Genomic DNA, 22,832 nt, shown 5'->3' on the forward strand with positions numbered 1-22,832 from the left:
GTCAAACTAGAAAGTAAAAAGCAGAATAGCATTGCGAAGCTTTATAAGCCCAGAAAATATTCTCAAAAAAGATTTACATTTTTGACAGAAAGAGTTAACGAAAAATTTTAAATGTAGGTACTTTAAAACATGTAGCACATACTACTTTGAAGTCATTCAAATGTACTCCAATTCGAACTGTCACAAAAAACTGTGACAAAATCTATTTGAGAGTTTAATGTAAATATTTGTTTTTAATACTCAGACTATCATTTAACTGTCAAAATGTCAACTGTATTTCATCAAACAAATACAATTCCTCTAAAAAATATGACACTTTGGACAGAAAGATGGAACATTTCAAACATTATTTTAAAAAATTCAAACATTCGAGATGAACTGTCACTAAAACGTCAAACTGGTAAATTTTGAAGTATTATTAAATTATCTCAAGCTGCCAGTAAACTCTGAAAACAAATCCAATACATTTTTGACAGATAAATTTAAGACAGAATTAGAATGTAAAACATGTAGCAGATTGACAGTTAAACTGTCATTGAAATATCCAACTAGCTTTCTTTTTATACATAAATATCTTTGATATCCTGTTATTAAAATCCATAAAATCTAATAATTTCCTATCTTTTCAGATGAGAACGAGTGCAAATACCGACCGTGTGATGTCTTTTCGCACTGCACGAACACACTCGGCAGTTTCACATGTACCTGTTTTCCTGGCTATCGAGGCGATGGTCTTCATTGCGAAGGTAAGTTTGTTTACTATTTATATCCTTTTTTTTTATTTAATATAATCTAGAACCACAAAACAACATCTCTTAGGAGTAGATTTACACCAAAAGCCATAATAATATTTCGTTAAATGTCAGTTAGTTAGTTAGGTTTTTTTTCTACTTTGATGATGTAACATAATCTCAATTCAAGTTAAGTAGGTATATCAATTATTCTATGTTCAATATCAAGCTTTCTTTAATAAAAATTTAAAAAAAACTACAACAAACTCCATAACTTTATGATCAGTTAATGTAGTTTAATAAAGATGCCATATTAAACGAGATCAGGAAGAAAAACCAACCGACTATGATGGTTACTGCGTAGCTAAAGAATTACCTTCTTCGATGTTTTTTATTTTTTTTTTTTTTATTACTAACCACAAATTCACTGAGTTGTATCGGAAGAGACTTTAGTCTCATCTTCTAATATTATGTGTGCCGGTTCGTTCTCGAAAGATCCGATTACCCAAGAAAAAAGTATCTATTTGTTTACACTGGAACAACACAAGGTGGATATATAGGTACACATATGCTTCAAACAGGTGTACAACTACGACTACCATCCCAGTGATGATGGTCTTCATCAGTATTATAGAACAATATTTTGTGTTTCTAATGTTTCGTTATGCTTTTTTTTACGTTTTAATGGCTTATCCTAGAAGCAGTAACAATAAAATACAAGAAAAGAACATACAAAAAATGCACACAAACGAAATGAGGAAGCCAAAACAAAAGATACTACTCGAACCGTCTCGGTAAGGTTTTATGAGAGTATCTACCTTAAGTCAACAAATAGGTATAACAAAAAAAATAGTTAAGTCTGCGGAGTGTTATGGGAGGAATACAATGAGAGGAAGTTATGCTTTCAAGTCTGATGGCAGTGATTGAGATGGTTGGTATCACAAATTACTACTGCACTCTGGACGTTAGAAGAAAAAAAAAAGCGGAAGGTCAGTTGTTGTTTTATAAAGATCTTGTTTTACGTATCGATGGACATATCAAATTCAAAACGATTGAGAAGGAAGTAACCATTTATCACTTTTGCTTAAAATTATGTAGTTACGATTTTTAAGAAGAAAGACACAGTATAACAGTTTTATATTGAAAACGTTAATTTTTGAACATAGTTATTCAACTGTCAAAGCTGTCAAATCGTATAGTTGTTGATATTGGGTTCGTTTAATGGATAGACATAATTTCAACTTTTGTTGTCATCAGTTGACAGCATCAGAGTTGACTATCACATTAAACTGACAGTAGCTCAATTCCTTAATCCTTGCTGTGTGTTATAAATTATAATTGTTTGCATTATTGTTATACTGTTATACATTAGAATGTTTAGTGTAGAATTGCACTTGTTCCGCATAAAAAAAAAAACCTAGAAACAAAAAATAAGTTACATTGTTTCTGTTATACAGTTATACAAACAACAACTTAACTGATCACAGTGGGTTAAACCTGGAGGTTATTTTTTCTGAATCACCGAATTGACTCTTTCGATTATACCAGCTTGAACAATATCATTGGTTTAAGATAATAATCAGAACACCAAACATCACATCAAACAAAACTAAAAGTGTTTAAATACACATTTCACTGAAAATACTTAAACAAAATTGATATTTTCAAGAATTCAAACAAATTATCGATACCATTTGCCATATCAACATCATTTTTATCTGGAAATACTGATATGATATATGGGTATTAAGTGCTAATCACTAAAATCACTTTTCTTACGCACACATAAACTCATAAAGATAAATCTAATGGCAATAATTTACCTACCCATGATATGAAGTCAAACATCAAAGCTCATGGGTAAGTCTATGCATAACTGACTGTCATTATTGATTACTTAATGTTTTGACAGTTTATTTTGCTACTTACCTACTGCACACAAAAATTATTTTGTCATTTTGTTATGACCTTTAATATATGATACCTCAGCTACTTAATTTTTTTTTTAGGTGAATAGATAAACTATTAGAAGAAGACAAGGTAAGTTAGTTAGATAATGCAATATTAAATGTTTAAATTGAGGTAGGTTGAATGACAGGTCAGACGGGACAGTTCATGTCTAAAGAAATAACAGGTTTTAGCAAATAATTTTATAATGTCACTTAAATGATGATTGATTGCGTTGAAAGTCCATTAAAAATTATTGAGCCTTTTGACAAATAAGAGGTGAATATAAACTTCATCAATTCCAAATCCTATTTAAACCGAGTTTTCAGCATAATTTTCACACAGACTAGATTTAATAATGATATTTCACAGACTTTTTTGAAATCTCAATTATATTAGTAGCCCAGGGAAATTAGTAAATTAAATCGCATTTTTCGCGGGACAAAATTTTTTTCATGGAATGTGTTCGGGTGGTTGTCCTTATCATAAAAGTCAATTTGTTGGGATAATTGGAGGTTGGGAACAGCCGCCATCTTGGAAAAGAGATTGGTATCGTTTTTATTGAATAGCTCCATTGTTATTCATTTTAACAAAAACTGTTAAAGGTAAGACTTATTAACAATAAAATTATCTAAAAAATGATTTACAAAACAATTCCGTGAGTTGATTAAATAAAATTTTATAGTTGGTCAAAGTGCGTGTTTGTATCGCAAGGTTGGGGCAAAATGACATTTGTTCATATATCTGACAAACTTTTGATTTGTTTGGATAATTCTTCAAAAATGAATTATAGTATTTATAATTATCTATAAAATGAGACCACAATCGTTATTGTAACCATCATATTGTAGAAGTAATCTAACTCCGAATCTCTCCATGTATACTAGTCAAAAGTGAGAAAAAAGTTAGTTTTTTGCTAGTAGGCCGAGCAAATTTTGGGAGTAGAGGTACAACCAAAATATAAGTACGCAGTTTTGCAGCCATACGCATCTTAATATCGATTTCAAATGTCTGACAACTCTAATTTTGTGCTTTATACGGTTTTCGGGGGATTAAATAACTTAAGTTTTCCACTTAATGTGAATGGGCTAAATTTATACTTTTTGAAATTATAAATATACAAGCTGGTGCTTTATTATTTTTCCTAAATCTAGACACCCCAATCTTGAGGATGTGACCAATAGAACTCAAGATATAAGCCGTTGATGCGATTATGTTTTAGAGGCTTTTTTGTTTAGATTTTGTTTGTTTATTTGAATTGAAAAGCGTGATATGGTTAGTTAAAAAAGCTTATATCGTGAGTTCTATTAACCCGACCGCAGAGATTGAGATGTCCAGATTTAGGAAAAATGTAAGAGCATCAGCTTTTATATTTATAATTGGAAATAATATAAATTTAGCCCATTCACATTAAGTGGAAAACTTAAGTTATTTAACCCCCCGAAAACCGTATAAAGCACAAAATTAGAGTTGTCAGACATTTGAAATCGATATTAAGACGCGTATGGCTGCAAAACTGAGTACTTATATTTTGGTTGTACCTCTACTCCCAAAATTTGCTCGGCCTACTAGCAAAAAACTAACTTTTTTCTCACTTTTGACTAGTACATGGAGAGTTTCGGAGTTAGATTACTTCTACAATATGATGGTTACAATAACGATTGTGGTCTCATTTTATAGATAATTATAAATACTAAAATTCATTTTTGAAGAATTATCCAAACAAATCAAAAGTTCGTCAGATATATGAACAAATGTCATTTTGCCCCAACCTTGCGATACAAACACGCACTTTGACTAACTATAAAATTTTATTTAATCAACTCACGGAATTGTTTTGTATATGATTTTTTAGTTAATTTTATTGTTAATAAGTCTTACCTTTGTCAGTTTTTGTTAAAATGAATAACAATGGAGCTATTCATTAAAAACGATACCAATCTCTTTTCCAAGATGGCGGCTGTTCCCAACCTCCAATTATCCCAACAAATTGACTTTTATGATAAGGACAACCACCCGAACACATTCCATGAAACAAATTTTGTCCCGCGAAAAATGCGATTTCATGCCCATATTTTGACTAATTTCCCTGAGCTATAGTTACTTCATTTACAAAAATAAAACTGAAAATAAACGTAACAAAAGTGGTGAATTCCACTCTACTTTCAAAAGAAGAGATTACTATCACCACAATTTGAAATCATAAAGGTCCAAACACAATGGTCAAACTTTTCCCAAATGTCAAAATTAATTCCCTTTTTATTCACAATATCAATCAAAGTTAGATAACTAACCACTTGGTGTCAAAACTTAGGCCTCCAGGCAATGACAACTATTACGAGTTGATGATCAATTGTCTTTTATTTGTCACGTCTATTTTAAAACTTAAGCCTCCCGAGGCTCATCAACATCAAGTGTTTATGTTATTCATCACAGTGATTATAACGTCTTGCCAAAAAAAAGTGTAATTAAAATGTTGACCTCTTACAATCTGTCATCTCTTTTAATAAAATTCACCACTTTAAAGACATCAACACAAAAAAATTATGACATTTTACAAAAAAAAAAACAAAAAAGTGATTAAAACATTTAGGAATAATTACTGTCAAAATTGTACTACGTGACAGGGAGTTAAAAAGTTGATTTGTTGTCTGTTTTGTGTTGTCGTAAAGGAATTTAAACAAAAGACATCTTCAAATTAACTTTGTTTTATGAATGTTTCTCTCGTGTGTTGTCAGTCAACAATATGTCCTACTTACCATCATCAGAGTTTCATCATCATCATCATCACCAACATCATCCTCTTGGTTTGTCTTTTAAAACCTTTCCATGGACAGACATTGCCATGGATGAATCTTAGTATTATTTTGCACGAAAGGTAATTCGATACGGTACATTCTCAAAGAACTCCGTCGGTTCTTCAATCTCATCTCGGCTTGAATATAAATCAAACATACCTATGTGTCAGGCGTCAGGTTATATAAAAGATGTGTGGGCTTTAAAGTAGATGCTTTACATGTTCGGGTGTCAAAGAGCAAACGAAATAAAAAACGAATGAATATAGAATTGAAATGAGGATATTTTTTTTATAGAGAGGACAGATTGGAGTTTTATAGCTTGAAACGTAGAAAAAAGATTAAAACTAAAATGATGGATTAGATTGGATTTAGGATTATTTTCAACCTGTAATTATTTTAAAGCGATTTTTTTAGGTCACAAAATAGAAATATAGAAAGAGAGAGGTGAATTTAATTTGGATGAGGTGAATGGCAAAATATTTTTGTATATTGAACAGGTTTTTTGGTGAAAGTTGTGGAAAGAAGGTGCCAGAAGTGATTAATTGGGAACAATTTGCCAAATGATCTTTGTGAAATAATTCATTAGAGAATCAAAATTGGTTTGTTCTAAAATAGTTATGAGATATCAACACAAATAAATGACATCATTCTACTGTCATAATGATCTTCGATTGTGAATTCAACTTAAATTTAAATTGAGTATGGCAATTTGGTCATTTTATGTTCCACCTTGATGGAGCTTTTTTCGTTTGCTAACATACGGCAAGATCTATCTAATGAGGATGAGTACTTTAACACCGCGCTTAAAGGTTAAGTGCTGAAACTTTTGACGTTTAAAGGTTTGTTAAATTACCTTTTGTATAACAGATCTCACACTCATCCCGCTACATACAAATAATAAATATAGAGATTATATTTAGTTTTGTGTTATACTGTTATACAGAGTTTGCTTTATACAAAAAGAAAGACAGATAAGATTAATTACGTTGTTATACTGTTATAAATGCTATATTGCATTTGCTCTCAATGGGATCCAAATTCACGGATAATGAAAATTAATAGAGTATAACACTTCAACTGTCAATTTTGCTATATGAATATTGATAACTATGTATATCACGTATCATTTTTACTAAAACTCTAGTAAAATTAACACATTACATAGTTATTTTAAATTGCAACTTACATATTAAATAACTCTCTCTTATAACTCATTTACTAAAATCGAGGTAATATATTTTGTAGTTCATGATATATTTTGTAGTTCAATAGTGCTAAAACATTTTGAGGTATGTCTATAAATAATTCATGGTGTAAAATTCTTTCATAGTAAAGAAATTAAATTACAATTAAAAGTTAAAAGTTAAATTCAACGACTTCATAAATCAGGAATTCCTTTGATACATTTTGCAAACCTACATGAGATTTCCTATATTCTTATGGGATAACTCAATTCTATTTTTGTCAACATTTTTCTTAAATTACATCTTCAACTGTGCTTTCTTAAAGGGTATAAAATACAAAACAAAAACAAAAAGTATGGAATTAACACCATTTTTAAAGGTAATTTATTTTAAGCATGACCATCTTAAGAATTGAGAAACACAATATTTAAAAGACAATTTAGTCATCCAATGGCATGCCAGGAATAAATTGATTTCCCTAAAACGGCAAACAAATTAATTCCACTACGCTTATATCTCTTCTAAAGATGGTCAGAAGAGACCAATCTTCCTTCTTCTCCTATAGAGCTCCTATAGAGATTCTTTTTCGTAAGGCTTATAATCCCAACCTTTTTTTTTTTCTCTCTAAATCATGTTACTCCCGAAAGGAATCTCCATTGATTGAGATAACCTCCACCTTCACGAAGTGCATGTCTTTGCATAAATTTTGCATAAAAATTTAAACAAGCTATTTTTTGCTTCTATAGTCCTTCTTTAAAGTTTTTTTTTTTTGTTTTTTGTATTTTTTTGTACCCATGTTGATATTTGTTAATTGCAAACAAGATAACGCTTCAGGATTTAATTATAGTTTCGTCTCTATCTATATATAGAGAGGTAGAGATGGAATAAAAAGGCCTCTAAAACTCTAAACCTTTTACGGAACGATAAAGGTCACCGCACATGCGTTCAATTGTCTTTCCTCAACCAATGGTCCTCTTTTTCGCAACGAGTTAAAGAATCTTCTCAATTGATCTCTAAAGGCAATCTTCGTTTTTATTCTCAAAAAGGAAGATAAATATATTTTTTATATAAAAAAAAAATATATATATATTGATAAAGACTGCATCATCTCATCTTCGTTGCATAAAAATTTTATTTTTAGAATACAAGAAGGAATTGAAAAAAAAATTAAAGAAAAAATACTCGGCTCATATGCAAATTTTTATTTTTTGTTGAAATTTATTTCTTCTGTTCAGAAGTGAAACTAAATGTTATCGCTTGATTGGAATGTCGACTTAGATTAGTATTTCTTAAAGTGGTGGTTTGGATGTGAAGATGTTAATTTTTGATAAGCGATGGATACGTTGAATCTAGCTGAAGGTTTATAGATAGTTGAAATTTATGGTAAAAGCTTAACCAAGTAAGGGAGAAAGGATGATATAAAGGTGATATCTGAAGATAAAAGTGAAGAAATAGAGTGTTTGGGTACATTAATCCGGATAGAAGGACCAAATTCAAAGTCCTGCAAGCCACGAGAGGTCCTTCTGCAGAAGGGTTCCACGATTTTATAGCTCAACGCTTCAAAGCAAAATCGCCGAAGATTTCGTACTTGATAATATTCTATGTTTACAGCAAAAACCAGATTGAACGAAAATTTAACGAAACTATCATCTTCATATTTGTTTTTTCACATAGCTTTAGACTCCATATTATTAGGCATTGTAAGAACCTCTGTTTCGTCCCGGGTTTCTCCAATGGAGTCGTTTTAGGCCAACGAAAAACAGAGTGAACGAAAATTTAACGAAGGTTTCACTTTCAAGTGTCATGTTTCAATTTCCACCCTATTGTTTATTTATAGTTGCACTCTTAGAATCAACTAATGCTCCATGCAAGCTACAAAACAAAGTCACACAAAAACTTAACGAAAATGGGTTTTCAAGGCATGTGATAAATTTTATTAAGCTTTAAAAAGTACTGAGTAGCTGAAAATTCTGCTAACATATCTTATTTTAGTGTAAAATATTAAAGAATTCCAATACCAAGAGGACACTTAAAGATAACTCAACGAAATTAATGCTTTTGAACCCAATGAAAAGAATTTCGTTCAGTTTTTTTACCACTTCAGTAGGTACTTTTCTGTCCATTTATAAATTTTCTTTTCCCATCAGCATTTGATGAAAAATCTATGTTTAGAACAAAAAACAGATTAAATGAAAACTTAACGAAACTTTTTTTAAACAAAAAAATCATCACCAGTTATTATTTTACCCTTCATCAGATATTACATAACAGTATCGTATTCGCAATTAATATGCAAGCCATTAAACTTCAATGAAGTATTATTTTTTGTTCCTAAATAATGATAGCAACGGTACCTACATATTTATAAAGTTGATGACGTTGGTGATGACAGCCTTTTTTGTTGGTCATTTTAATTTTTTTTTTCATCGGCAGTTTTTTGTTCGAAGTAAGATACAAAAATTGAATTTCAGAAGCTACTTGTTGTAAAGCATAAACCTGCCTACCTGTTGGGAGAGATAAGTCATTTTGTTGAAGGTATACTCTCTGGTCTTTCATTCAATCTGGTCATAAATTATGACACACGAAGCTCAACATACTGTAAAAGAGGGTGAGGGTGACACACTCTTTATTATATCTTTGCAAAAAAAAAATCCATTAAAAATGAAAAATTATATTAACATCAACGTATCGATGCATGAAACCATCGATACTACAGACAACCCAATCAAGATGATGATGACTCCTTCTTTGGGTCCTAAATGAGAGAATGGATCTTTATCTTAATTGGCAGCAAAAAAGTGTATCTCTTTGTATTTTGTACCTTGATGCTTTGCAAAAGATAGGATTTCGTTAATATAGGTTGAAATTTAATTAGCACAAGACGTTGTCAGAATATGAAATTTTTAAGCCCAGGTATATGTACCTCTTTTATTTTTAAGGGCTGAAAATTTGTCTTGGAAAGAGGCACACAACAAAGAATGTGGCTTTGAGAATAAGGAACCTGGTACAAAACAAGTGTTTTTCTTAATATGCTGTCAACGAACAGCAATTGATTGAGTAATAAATGAGGATATTTCTTTTTAATAGTTCAGTTATCTAGGGAATAATCTAAGAATTTAGTGGAAGAAACATGTTCATTAAGATTGGGAAGTTGTAAAGAACTTATCAAAGTAAACTATGGTACCTTCTCCCGTTGATTAGAAAACCTTTCACATAATTTTTTTTCTTACACTTTGTGCAGATAGAAGATTGTTTGGTTAAATTTGATCACCCGACTTTATTTTCCTTTTCATAAAATGTACAAAAGTAGACCCAAGAACACAAGTAAATGAAAACTTAACGAAATAAGGTACCTCTTACAGTTGCCAAATTAAGGACAGCAGACCACAGAAAATAAAAGTCTACTTAGTGAAACTTTGTCTTTGGTGCATTTGTTATGAATTTTGTTCAGTCTGGAGTGGCTTTTGCTATTCAAATTCAATGTAGACTTTAAAAACAATAATGCACGAAAACTTAACGAAACTACCACTTTGGATTCATGTAAAATGAGTTTCCTTCAGTTTTTAAAAGCATTTTGTCAGCGTTCTGCCTATATTAAAACACTGAAGAAGTCATATTAAATGTCTCTAAAGATCTTCAATTAGTTTTTATTTGTTTAAGCATCCGCGTTCCTTATATTCAATTGTTTTAAAAGCTAGTAAGAAAGTTATAATTATAATAAGACAAACGCTTAGACGCGTCTTTTATCAATGTCTACAAGCTCATAGTTTCGTTAAGTTTTGATTGGTTTTTCATTTGCGTACCTTAATATTGACAACTAAATATTAAACAAAGAAATTTTGTGTGTTGGTCCTTTGAGCCGGATCTAATCGTAAGAGACTCATCTCATTTGATTGCATAATTATCCTCCGAATTGTCGGATAACAAGCATAAGCAATAAAAAACCAATTCCCTTCAACTATACAAATTTCCGTGATCAAAAAAATTCGTTTCCATCTATCAAATCAAACAAAATTAAGAGACTCATTGTGTACCTTATATCTCCCTTCATGCCTTATTACTACGTCTTCATAGTAAAATCAAATTCATCCAATTAGTGCTTTCAAGAAGATATTCAAAAGATTCAAATCTACTTATCTGTGCAAGCGGGAACTCTCAACAAGCAAAGAGACCTAAATCAATCTACAATTCTTTAAAACATGCGATTCTAATTTCACATGCAGAAAAATTTTTCTCTATGATCTTCAACCTTCTTCTAATCCGATCATCATCAAACTAAACAAATACAATAACAACAACAACATTAACTACAATAGTTACTAAAGAACTTTGTTTTGTTGTTGTTTGTTTGTGTATTAAAGATAGATCGAGGATTGAAAGACCGTTGGGTTTTGTGTTGAGAGATTCTTAAAGACATCATCGTCGTTCGTCTTTCGTCGTCGTCATGATCATCATCATTATCATGGCTCGGTACAATGACCCAGAGGTAAACAACCAATCTAACGAGTGATTCTTTTTTCTCTGATGTTTGCCCCATCATCATCTTCATCATCATTAACGAAATTTTTTCATCTTCATCGAAAAATAAAAAAAAAATAATCTACCGACGATGAACGATTGAAGTCAAAATCACTTTCCTTTGAGAGAATCTCCAAGTCTTAGTAGCATCAAAGCAGGCAGGCAGCAGGACTTTGATGATGGCTGATGGGGTTCTTACATGAAATGGAATTCCATGTTCACAAGTTCAAATTGAAATCCTTTTTCAATCATCGCCCCATCTCGCCATCATCATCGACGGCGATGATGATGATCATCATCATCTTGGTCGTGGTCGTCGCTCGTTTTGAACGTGCTTATCGTCATGCACCACTCTCAAGACGACCGACGACTCAACAACAGAGAGGGAAGACCTCAAGTCGACCTTTAGTCGTCGCATCGGTCGTTGTTTTTTGTTCTTTTTGGTATCATCATCTCACTCGCTCTCTCTATTCTCAAAGACATCATGCAGCTATGCGCTGATGTGCAAGTTCAAGAAGTTCCAAGAGATGCGAAGTTCTCTGTTCTTCTGTGCTGTGCACTTCGATAGACATCACGGAAGAAGAAAAATATTATTTCTGCTCCAATAGATACAAATGTACATGGAAAATTCGAGCTTGAAGGCAGCCAAACAGCCAGCAGCCATATTACCATCCAGCAAGCAAAAACATGTGGATGAAGTCAAGGGATAAAGAGAGTTTGGAGTGCAATGGTTTAGTTTCAGAGTTTGATGGTGCTGGTTGGTGCTGGCTGGACGACTGCCTTTGTGTTATGCCATCATTGGCATTGTATTGCCATGGAATTCCCATTCCATTAACCTCGTAAGCCTAAGCTCTGTTTTGTTGTGTCGTCGTCGTTGTTATGTGAAGCAGCACCATCCAGCACCATACAGCAGTAGTAAAAGCAGCAGCAACTTAACGCTCCTGATGCCTGAAAGTTATGTGGCATGCATGGTCATAGAACGTATGTGAAGAGAAGTTGCATCTTTCTTCCTTGCTGCTTGTGCTGACTGTAAAACTTCTTCCTAACAATAAAGAGTGCTGGGAAGAGGGTTATCTTCTCCTTCTTGTTTTTTACCATCGTTGTAGTCTTCGACTATTATGATGATCATGCTGCTGAAGCTGATGATGATGGTGGTTTTGCTAGAAGAAGACCGCATGAAGAAGAAGAAGAAACCAGCGCGCAAAAATATTAGTCGAACCAGCAGCAGCAGAAACTGCAGCAGCAAGCAGCAGCTATAGAAACAACGCCAGTAATGTGGAAAATGCGCATAGAAAGGGAGATCATTGCCCTTAAGTGAAGCATGGCTCTTTTTTAAGCTACACACAACGGCTGCTTCTTCTATCTTCACTACTACTTCTGCTGTATGCTGCTGCTTCATTCTACAAATGATGTTGCTGATGATGATGATGATGGTAGTTTTAGTGGTGGTAGTCTCTTGGAAGAAGTAGTTTGGGTATTTATCTATCTTCTTTGGCCTTTCAACGCAGACGTTGTCGAAGATGGTTCTTTTGTTTTTTTCTTCTTGTGTTTGTTGCATTTTTCTTCAATTTTTTGTTGTTGTTGTTGTTTCTTTTTTCTAAAGTTAAACTGATTTAATCGATTGTTTTGGCACAGCAGGGAGTCATAGGGGAGGCCAAGTATGAATATTATAGAAAAATGTCGATAGAATCGAATTATTTTTGTGTGCAGGCAGAAAATATACAAAAGTTTTGGTTTTATTTGCGTTTATTTGGAAAAATTATTCTTATCGGTGAAGAAGAAAAAAGAAGAAGGGGCATTCTTCAGTTTTTTTTTTTTTTTGTAAATTAAGAGTTTCCTTATTTTATAACTTAACGAAGATTTTTTATTTTAACAATATCTTTAAAATTCTTTAAATAAGAAAGGGCTAGGAATGAGAAGACTCGAGTTTGAAAAAAATGGTGAATATTTAACTTGCAGATAAGATCGGTAACTAGACAAAACTTTAGCTTTCAGTTTTACAAAACTCAAAGAAACTATTATAATATAATTGGAAAGTTTAGGTTTCGTTAAGATTGTATTTAGTCTTCATTTCCCGGTTGAATGCAAAACTATAACTATAAATAGGCGATTCGATAGTTGAGTTCTTTAGACAACTGAAGATAAGTCATATCATTGGGCTTAAATGGGTAGTTTCATTAAGTTTTTTTTATTCTGTTTTCGTTGTTTATTTTCGAACTGAACGAAAAATATCGGTTTAATTGGTCGATTACTGATCGCTTCTAACGATTATTTGCTGTCAACTTTAACTGCTTTTTCGATTGTTTCACCCAAAATAAACACCGAGGAAACCGAAAAAATTCATTAAAGCAACCGAAAAATCAATTAAGCCAAAGTCGAAAAACCGCTTGATGCAAGCGATTTCAAGTTCTTGGATTCCACTGATTACTACATTTGTTGTGTTCTACATCGAAGTCCGTCCTGCCAATTTCTTCACATTCTTCAAACGGTTACGATGCTTTTATTGAAAACTGATCTTCATTTATTCTTATTTTAACTAAATGCAGCTGTCATCTGAACTCCAGCTGTCATTTCACTTCCTGTGATTTCCACTTGTCATAATCTGGTTTGGCGCTTAAATCTCAATTAGTGTAGTCTGTTCGCAATGCCATCGCTTAATGATTTTGTTTTGTTTCCCTCATATAACTAGAGTGGTCCATGATCTTTCAGAAATTATAGTAAAGTGAAGACCCTAGAATCTTGTATTATTATTAAGACGCCGGAAAAAATCATAATTTAATTGCCAGTTTGCTTAAATGTGATGGAGCAAAAAATGTCCCCCCCCCCCCTCAAGATGTGGAACGTGTGTGTACCACCATGAAGTGTCATAATTGCATTCTGTCTCTGGTCATTGGACTCGATTCTTTTGCAACGGTATAACGACTAAGCATGATGATGATAATGTCTCTCAGGTCTCAACAACAACAATAAAAATAAAAATCCAACAAAACTAAAGAAACAATTCAAGATCACATGATTTCTTCACCTAATGATGATTCGACTATACGACTTCTTCTTCTATAAGTCATCATCTCATGCTATTCCCTGAAATATATCTTCATCATCATTCGACTAGCATGCAATCCAACAGCTTGTCATGGAAAAATAAAACAATCTTTTTAGTAGATTCAATTCGCCTCCTCCTCAACTCTCTTCATTCGTTTTGTAATGTAACTGATGAACAACTGTCAAAATAATAATGTCTGACATTATTGTTCACCTCTTCATTTTGATGTTTCTTCTTTGTTTTCCATCTTCTCTGCTGGGCTAAGAAGATAGATGAGAACCGTTTATCGACAGAAGAATATCACAACAAGAACAGGAAGAACAATAAAGCAGCAGCGTCATGCAATATAGGCAGCAGGGAAAAAACTTTGCTTGGCCCGCACGCACTCTTGAGTAGGTTCTCATGTAGAATCCTTTTCTGAGATTTTTGTTCTTTTTGAACAACAACGGTAAAGTGTATCTCTATTGCTTACAAGCTGAAGATGTGCGCCAAAGATCTCCCACACTCCTCAAATAAGACTCCTAGAGGTCGATCGGTTTAAAATATCCACTTTGCCTACGAACAGAACTCCTTTGGTGAGGTCTATCTAGAAAGACTCCTAAACGGTGCAGTGCGTGACTTTTAAATGATCAACTATTCAACTTGTTGTTATTGCTCGTATTCAGCAATTCAGCCCGGAAGGTTACCACAGCAATTCTGCGTGTCAAGTGGTTTGTTCTCTTCACTTTTTTGTATGTTTGTACCTCCTAGATGAATGGAGGATTATCCCCACATGATATAGGTCACTTAGCATTTGGTTGGCTGTTGGACTTGTTGGGATTTCGTGTTTAAGTGATGCTTACATTCACTTTTTTCTCAGAAACAATAACAAAAACAACAACAACAAAAAAACTGATCAATTCCCTTTTTTATTTCATGGATGAACGACACATCAGGTGTAAGTGTTCCAGCCTTAAGGAGATCGTTGCTCCTCAAAAGACTGAACACTGAAGACCTCTGTGTAGGTACAACAAATCTACTCTGATGTTTTGATGTGTTTGCGCATCGAATCAATCAAATTGGATTGTAAATAGGGTTTAATGGATTACGAATGTATAATTGAAGCACCACCAAAATAAGGGGGGAATCAAGCAAACTGAAAAGAGAAGAAGATGTGAAGGTCCAGCAAAGATTGGTGTTTATTTTCGATCAGTTACAAGAGTGCAGCTAATCGTTGCAATCAAAAAGAGGGATCTTTTTTTTGTTCTTTTGTTTCTTTTTTTCTTCTGTGTGATGTGTCTCAAGGTATGTTATAAAGTGAAGATCATGGGGATATGTAAATTGCTCTCATGACATGGTTAATGAAGAATTAATAATACACCTCTGGACAAGTACACGTTTAAAAGAGATTCGAAACAAATAATTTAAAAGATGAAAAAGATAGAGTTGTTTTTTGAGGTCTTAATTGGGTTTCTATACTTAGAATCTTATTTATTTAATTAGCCAGGTCTTTCCAACCTTTGGAAATTGAGCATGGTCAGTAGTATTTTATATATTCGAACTATATTTGGGCTCAGTTGTCTTTTATAGAATTGCTCACTTTGACGTTTTGTATCACAAAAGGTTGGAGATCTTCTTTAAGCTAATCATACCAACAGAGATTATGATTTCCTCGACTTTTCGTATTTGGTATCGTAATGCTCTTAGCGTAATTTAAAATAGTTTATACTTTTATAACTCAGATCTTTGCTTATAAACTTTATCTATAGAAATAGCTTGTCTCTTGTGCTCAGTCATTTTTATTGAAAGTGCTCAATTTGATATCTTGTTTCCCATGTTGTTGAAAAGCTGAATACTAACTCCATATAAAAAGTTAAGGTTGCGCATGCTTTGCTAAATTCCTAAATTAAAAGAGTTTATTGGGCTCATTTGTGCTCAATTTTGTTTTGAGTTTAAAATCTTGATTTTGACATTTGTGCCCTTAATTATGAAAGTGGACTTAGTCACTCCTAAAAATGCCATCAAATCTAGCCTAAAAATAATTATTATTTAAGGGGTAAAGTTTATTTGAAAGATAAACTGCAGTAAATAAATTTCTTTACAGCTCCTTTAGTGGTTTTATAAAAAAATACAATTAAATCGTTATAAGAAAATTATTATGTAAGTTTTTCTTTAACCAATGCAAAAAGTGACTTAGTCCACTTTCATAATCAAGGGCACATTTACAAAACATTTCTGATATTTTTTGCTGACTAATTTTAAATGTTTCCATATAAAAGTGCAAAATTACGTCAGCTTTGCTCAGTTCTTACAACATAATAGTTTCTTGAGCTTATTTGTGCTCAATTTTGGGTTTTAGTTAAAAATGCTCAGTTTAACATCTATAGAAATATTTTTTTTCATATTTTCTGTACTTATTTCTTTTAATTTAATAAAATTTTCAATATTACGTTAATTGTGCTCAGTTTCTTGTTTTATCGGGCTATGCTTGCACACTTGCATTTTCCGTGCTCAGTTTGTTATAATTTAACATAATATCTAGTTTGATATTTGTTTTAAAATTTTACAAATTTAAAGTAACATACGTTTTGGTCAATTCTTCTTGATTTTTGTGCTCAGTTTCTACTATACTTGAATCTTAAGAAAGTTTTATAGTTTTCTTAAACAATCTAATCTTATGTAAAATTCAATTAAACTAATTTAAAAAAAAAAAGATGTGCTCAGTTTTCTTGATTTGACTTTTGTTGTGCTCAGATGTTTTTCCTTAACATCCTTGGTTAAAAATTAACTTCCATGATCTTAAAATATAATTAAGAGAAACATTAAGTTTCTTATGTTATGAATACTTGATAGCGATATTGCGTTTTACTGTCGCCCTTTATAAGTTCCACACCTTATTTAAAGTTATTGTATGACATAAGTGATAAATTACTAAAAGATTGTGATTTTTAAGAGAGTAAGCTGTGAATATAAATTATTTTATCCAGATCATTGGAATTCTGACAAGTTATTGAAAAAAATAATCTACTACTTTTTTGTATTGTCTACTCAAACGCATCTGTCATAATTTCTATGACATATCATTGCAAAATTTTAATTCAAATATTTTCATCACGAGCCATTTAACCATCCCAGCATAATACTTTGGCGACAAATTCCGATCATATCATTCTAAAAAAATTCCATCTAAAGACGTGTTCTTACCTCCTCATTATAAACCTAGTTGTTATACAACAAAAAATTCAATTCCAAATCAAATATACATTATGACAGTTCATAATGAGAGTTCCAACAACAACACGAGCGCGTTCATAAATTAAATGCTACCAGCCATGCATCTATTACATAAACAATTTCAATAATCCGTTGGATCAACCAAGCTCAAATCCGTTTCAATAAAAACAACAGCAAAAAGCAACAAAAAAAAGCAATTACATGATTTTATTCCAGAGATCACCCTCAGCCACACAACAACACATCGAACCTAGATTTAATTGAAATTAAATATCTGACATTTCTGATCCAAACAGAAAATCCACATAAAAAAGATTTTAAAAAAATGCAATGCAGCGCATGAGTGCGATCATCTAATCTCATCTAAAACCAAACCTGTCTTAACAGTGTTAAAAGATGATAACCTGTATCTTTCGACAGGTTTATAAGATACATCGCATCAAAATTCTATGCAACACCTTTCAAGAATCACTTCGCATAGTTCTAGATATTTTATCTTTTTTTTTTAATTTTGTTTTGCCAAAGTGCATTGGCTATGACCATCTTGCTAAAGGTCACGCATCGACGCAGCTCACTTGAATTTAAGCCAAACGTATCTAAGTGCGTTGCCACTGCCTGTCACCGTGCGTCGTCGAAGTCGCCTCATGTCTCTGGCTGCGCAGAGAAAAGATAGAAAAATAGATTTTCTGCCCCAAAGTCGAGGTAAGTGCACTGCGCACAGAGTTGCAATGTGAAGACACACAGCGACACTTCTCATTAAAAGTACATTAGTCAGTCATGGCTTCGTTCACGTATCTAGATGCACTTTTGCTACGGTTTTTAGGAGAGAGATATGTGTAGTAGTTTGTTGTTGCTGGGCTATGTGAATAATGTTGTCATGTTATGAATTGGAGATAGAGAGCACAAGAGACTAAGTCAAGGTGGCAACGACATCGCGCGCACCTCGCTACTCAAACCAATCCAATGTGTGATGCATGATGGTGATGGTTGGAGATCGTGTTGCATAACTGTGCGATGGAGTGCAGTTTTCTGACACAGATTTTTCATCAACATCATCATAGATATACAAATCTATCTTTCAGATATGAGTCGAAATGACAACGATATATTGACAACAACACTCGAAGCATCGGCACCGACACCGACACGACACATGTCGACTGACATAGTTTATTATGTAAATGAACTTTGCTTTTGCCGCCAACTGAATCTGGGACATCCTGGCCATCAAACCGGTGACATTACTCATCACAGCACATTGCCGTTGGTTTAGTTTGACCTTTTGTTATGTTTTTTGTTATTGTTAGATGTTCAATGTGCGTATAGCTGAGAGTCGATGAACATTTAACAATTAGCAGTGAAGAAAAATAGAAAATCAATCAAAATGTCTTCGCACGCACACGCGCTTCTAAATGTGCGTATACAGGTATGGAGTACAAAGAAGGTGCCATGAGACCAAAGACCCCCCAGAGCAATTCTATTCTTCTTTAAAAACAATTATGGAAAAAAGAGTACAGCGGATGTTTTGTCAGAAAATATCATTACAGCGGATGTCTTTTAGCACTTTATGACCATGGGGCCGTTTTTCTCACTACTAAATCTTCTTGTTATCAGTGTTAACTACGACTTAAGTATTGAAGAATGTCAAATGTCAGTTTAAATAACAGAACCGTTGTATAACAGATATTTCTGACAGATGCGTGGAAGGAGTAAGACAAAGTGATCACGCACCTAAAATGTTGGTATTCTATGTTTTTTTTAAAATGATTATCCCCTCCCGACTCAACCACGGTCCTACGCTTAGATTCTTAATGGATCTTAATTCTAACAATATTGAAATGGGATTTCTGTCCTTGTGTCTTCGGATCATAAAATTGATTGTTTTTCTCTCAAATAATGGGTTGGAAAAGCTCCACCTTTAGGAAAAAATGGAAATGGATGGATAGTAATTAATTGATTTTAGAAAAACAATCGAAGATAGGAAACGGTTTATTGTTTGGTTCTTTTTTGTTTTGTGGTTCTAATTAATTATGCTCTTTTAGAAATTGAAGGAGACCACCTTGAATATTATAGTGGGAACTCTTTCACATCAATTTAGTTTATTTTTAATGATTTTTTTTTACTGTTTTCATTTTTAGATATTGATGAATGTCAAGATCCATCGATAGCTGCACGATGTGTGGAAAATGCAGAGTGTTGTAATTTACCAGCACATTTCTTGTGCAAGTGTAAAGATGGCTATGAAGGTGATGGTGAAGTTCAATGTACAGGTAAGAAAAAAATTCTTTTTTTTTTATTTATCAAGAAAAAACTAACTAATTCTTTAACGTTTGCTTTAAGATATCAACAAAGTATAAATATAACAAATTTCATAAGCCAATTTCAAGTTTTTAACTAAAAAAACATGCTTTGGGCGCCATTTTATTTAAATAAATCCTTCTCTTAATTGTTGTACTATTAGTGACATGGTTGTATTCCAAATTAAAGAAACTTAAATTGATCTTCAAGTGTCCCATTATATTTTACCACCTTGCAAATGGATCTGTTTGTCTACTTGATTTGAACGAAGGCTATTTTAATACTTAACGAAACTTTATGCGTAAACAAACTCCTTTACTTTTCGACTTAAAAGTCAAATTTAAAACTCAATTTCATGGAAGCCATGAATCATGAGAACAAATGCTTCGTCTTCTTCCTAATTCTCTATACATGGCAATCATTAAAAATCTTCACTTCAGAGTAGGCGTTAGGAAATTCCCATTAGTTGATGTCATTTCTATCTCATCTTAAGACCAAAAACTTCTGTCATTAATTTTTCAAGAATACATTCAACATGTCAGAATTTGAATTTATTCATGAAGTTTTGTTTAATTCGTTCTTCTTGAGTGACAACATCAAAGCTTTTTTGTGTGCATTTCTTGAGGCATCTTCCATTGACCTTAAGTCTAGATTTTTTTTAATTCTTTCATTCTGCGCAAAACTTCTACGTGAATCTATTTAATCTTAATGTAAATCTTAGCCACAAACAGAACAAAAATCAATAAAGAAGTGATGTCATGTTAATTTTGGTAAGCTATCTTGATTTCACAATGACATCACACACTCGTCAGCCGCCAGCCATATATCTACCATTTGGCCAAACACGTAGGTTGGCAGTCAGATCTTGTTTTTTTTGTTATTCTTCGTCTTTTTCTTGGCGGCCACCAATATTTTTCCTTGAATTTATTTGCCTTTGGGCTAATGCAACAAACATGTACGATAGAAGATTTAAAGGAGTTAAGGTTCTAAAGAATTCCCAAAAAAAAAAAGAAACCTTAAAATTGACCTTGACTGGAAGAAACATAATCACTCTTTCTTTCTTTCGTTCCGAAGGATGTATCCTTTTTTTTTGTTTTTTTTTTTGGAAGCCAAGAAATCAAAGTTATAAATATACTTTATTAAAAAAGGAACGTCACATTCCTCAACGAATATCCACCAAAATGTGGGATGGAAGACCCTGAAGGTAGACGTCATGGAAAAAAATGATTTTCGGTCTTCTGTTTATCATGGGAAGATTAATTTAAAATTCTTGCGGGTTTGTTCAGATTTTTTTTATAAGCTTCGTGTCGGTTTTATTTTTTTGGACAAACTTGGGTATTTAAATTAAGGACTGTTACCACAAAATTGAAAATGGCAACTTGTAACCAATGAAGATACAACAAATACTGTTCTTGGGAACCAGAAATGATAAGGAACTACATTTTGACGAAACACAACTTTGACGAAACTCGAAAAAATTATACGATTCCATGTTTTATATTGTTTTGACGAAACACTCCAATACACAATATAAATACTTAACGAAGGTCAAATTTGACGTGAAATTTCCTTTCACCCAAGTTTTCAAACTGCCACATAAAAACCTAACGAGACTTTTATTTATAAATGGATTGCAAGTGACAGAAAACTTGACGAAACTTATATTGACTTATTTTTTCTCTCTTTTTCTAGATATCGATGAATGTCGAAATCCAAATGCATGTGGTAAGAACGCCCACTGCATCAACACACCTGGCAACTTCACGTGTGAATGTCCCGAGGGATTCTTGGGCAATCCCTTCGACGGATGCGTCGATGTGGACGAATGTACATACCCGAAAGCCTGCGGACCTCGATCAATCTGTAGTAACCTGGAAGGCAGTTATCGCTGCGACTGCCCGCCAGGCTATTTAGGTGATGGCCGGTCCGAGACGGGTTGTATTGATGAAGACGAATGTGCCCGTTTGCCATGCGGTCGCAATGCCCAATGTTTAAATACCGACGGTAGTTATAAGTGTTCCTGTCCTGATGGATATCAGGGTGATCCGGCTATAGGCTGTGAAGGTAAGTTTTATTTTTCTTTTTCAATAAAATCTAATTGGTTAATGGTTTATTATAATAATTTTTATTATTTGCTATCTAATTTCATAACATTTTGCGCCTAACCAAACTGCACAATCAATCGATATACACAAAACTCAAACTATGACGAATATATCGCATTTATTATTACACTCATAAAAAACACACACCAATACAAAAAACAAAATGGTGGACGTCATAATCCATTTTACATGCTAAAAATTTAACAAAAAAAATCACAAATCGACTCAAAAGACGTCGATGAATGCTCTAACAATCCCTGTGGCTTGGGTGCTGAATGCGTTAATTATGCGGGAGGCTTTGAGTGTCGCTGCTCCGAGGGCTATACACTTGAGGACAATGTGGACTGCATTGATGTGGATGAGTGTGCCCGTGAAAATGCTTGTGGACTTAATGCTAAGTGCATTAATTTCCCTGGCTCTTATAAATGCCTTTGTCCGACAGGATATCGTGGTCAGGGACATTTATACTGTGAAAGTTAGTATTTTGAATTCCTGCTACACCGAGCTTCCTTGACCAAAATTTTTCTAATTGACAACAACTCTATTTTTATGATTCTCCTACCTATCCTGCTGAGCAAATCTTATTTTCCAAAAAAACTGCTTCTCACGCTATAATTTTTTTTTTATAAAAAAAAAAAACAATTATCCTTTTGTAAATATTTTTCCCCCAACTCTTTTCTACCGGAACTTTTTGGACTTTAGGGGTGGTTGAAAGTAATGCGACTAAGAATTTACAAAATTAAGAGAAAATTACTAAAAAACAAAACACAAATTATGCTAAACCAAGATGGAAAAAAAATTGGTTTACTGATTGTTGGGCGCCATTTTTTTTTTTTCAACTCCTATTTCCAATTTTTCTTAATATTCTAATAAACATAATCATATTTTTTTGTCAATTTTGGCATTATCTCTGATTTTTGTATGAAGAAAAAACAACAACAATCATTGAATATTCCCACGTTGGGCGCCAGTTACAATGGTTTCTTTGAGAT

At 32.9% G+C, this 22,832-nt stretch overlaps 1 protein-coding gene across 1 annotated transcript in view; it reads left to right on the forward strand.

The window, feature by feature from the left end:
* The window catches only part of LOC129906152 (uncharacterized), a 174,548-nt gene that overhangs the window by 57,781 nt on the left and 93,935 nt on the right, over window positions 1–22,832 (forward strand). Inside the window, exons 6-9 of the mRNA XM_055981804.1 lie at window positions 630–746; window positions 19,576–19,707; window positions 21,428–21,799; window positions 22,073–22,315. Of these exons, the coding sequence (XP_055837779.1) occupies window positions 630–746; window positions 19,576–19,707; window positions 21,428–21,799; window positions 22,073–22,315 (864 nt within the window). The remainder of the gene's footprint in view (window positions 1–629; window positions 747–19,575; window positions 19,708–21,427; window positions 21,800–22,072; window positions 22,316–22,832) is intronic.

This window comes from Episyrphus balteatus, chromosome 1 (assembly GCF_945859705.1).
Source record: "Episyrphus balteatus chromosome 1, idEpiBalt1.1, whole genome shotgun sequence".
Classification (NCBI taxonomy): domain Eukaryota; kingdom Metazoa; phylum Arthropoda; class Insecta; order Diptera; family Syrphidae; genus Episyrphus; species Episyrphus balteatus.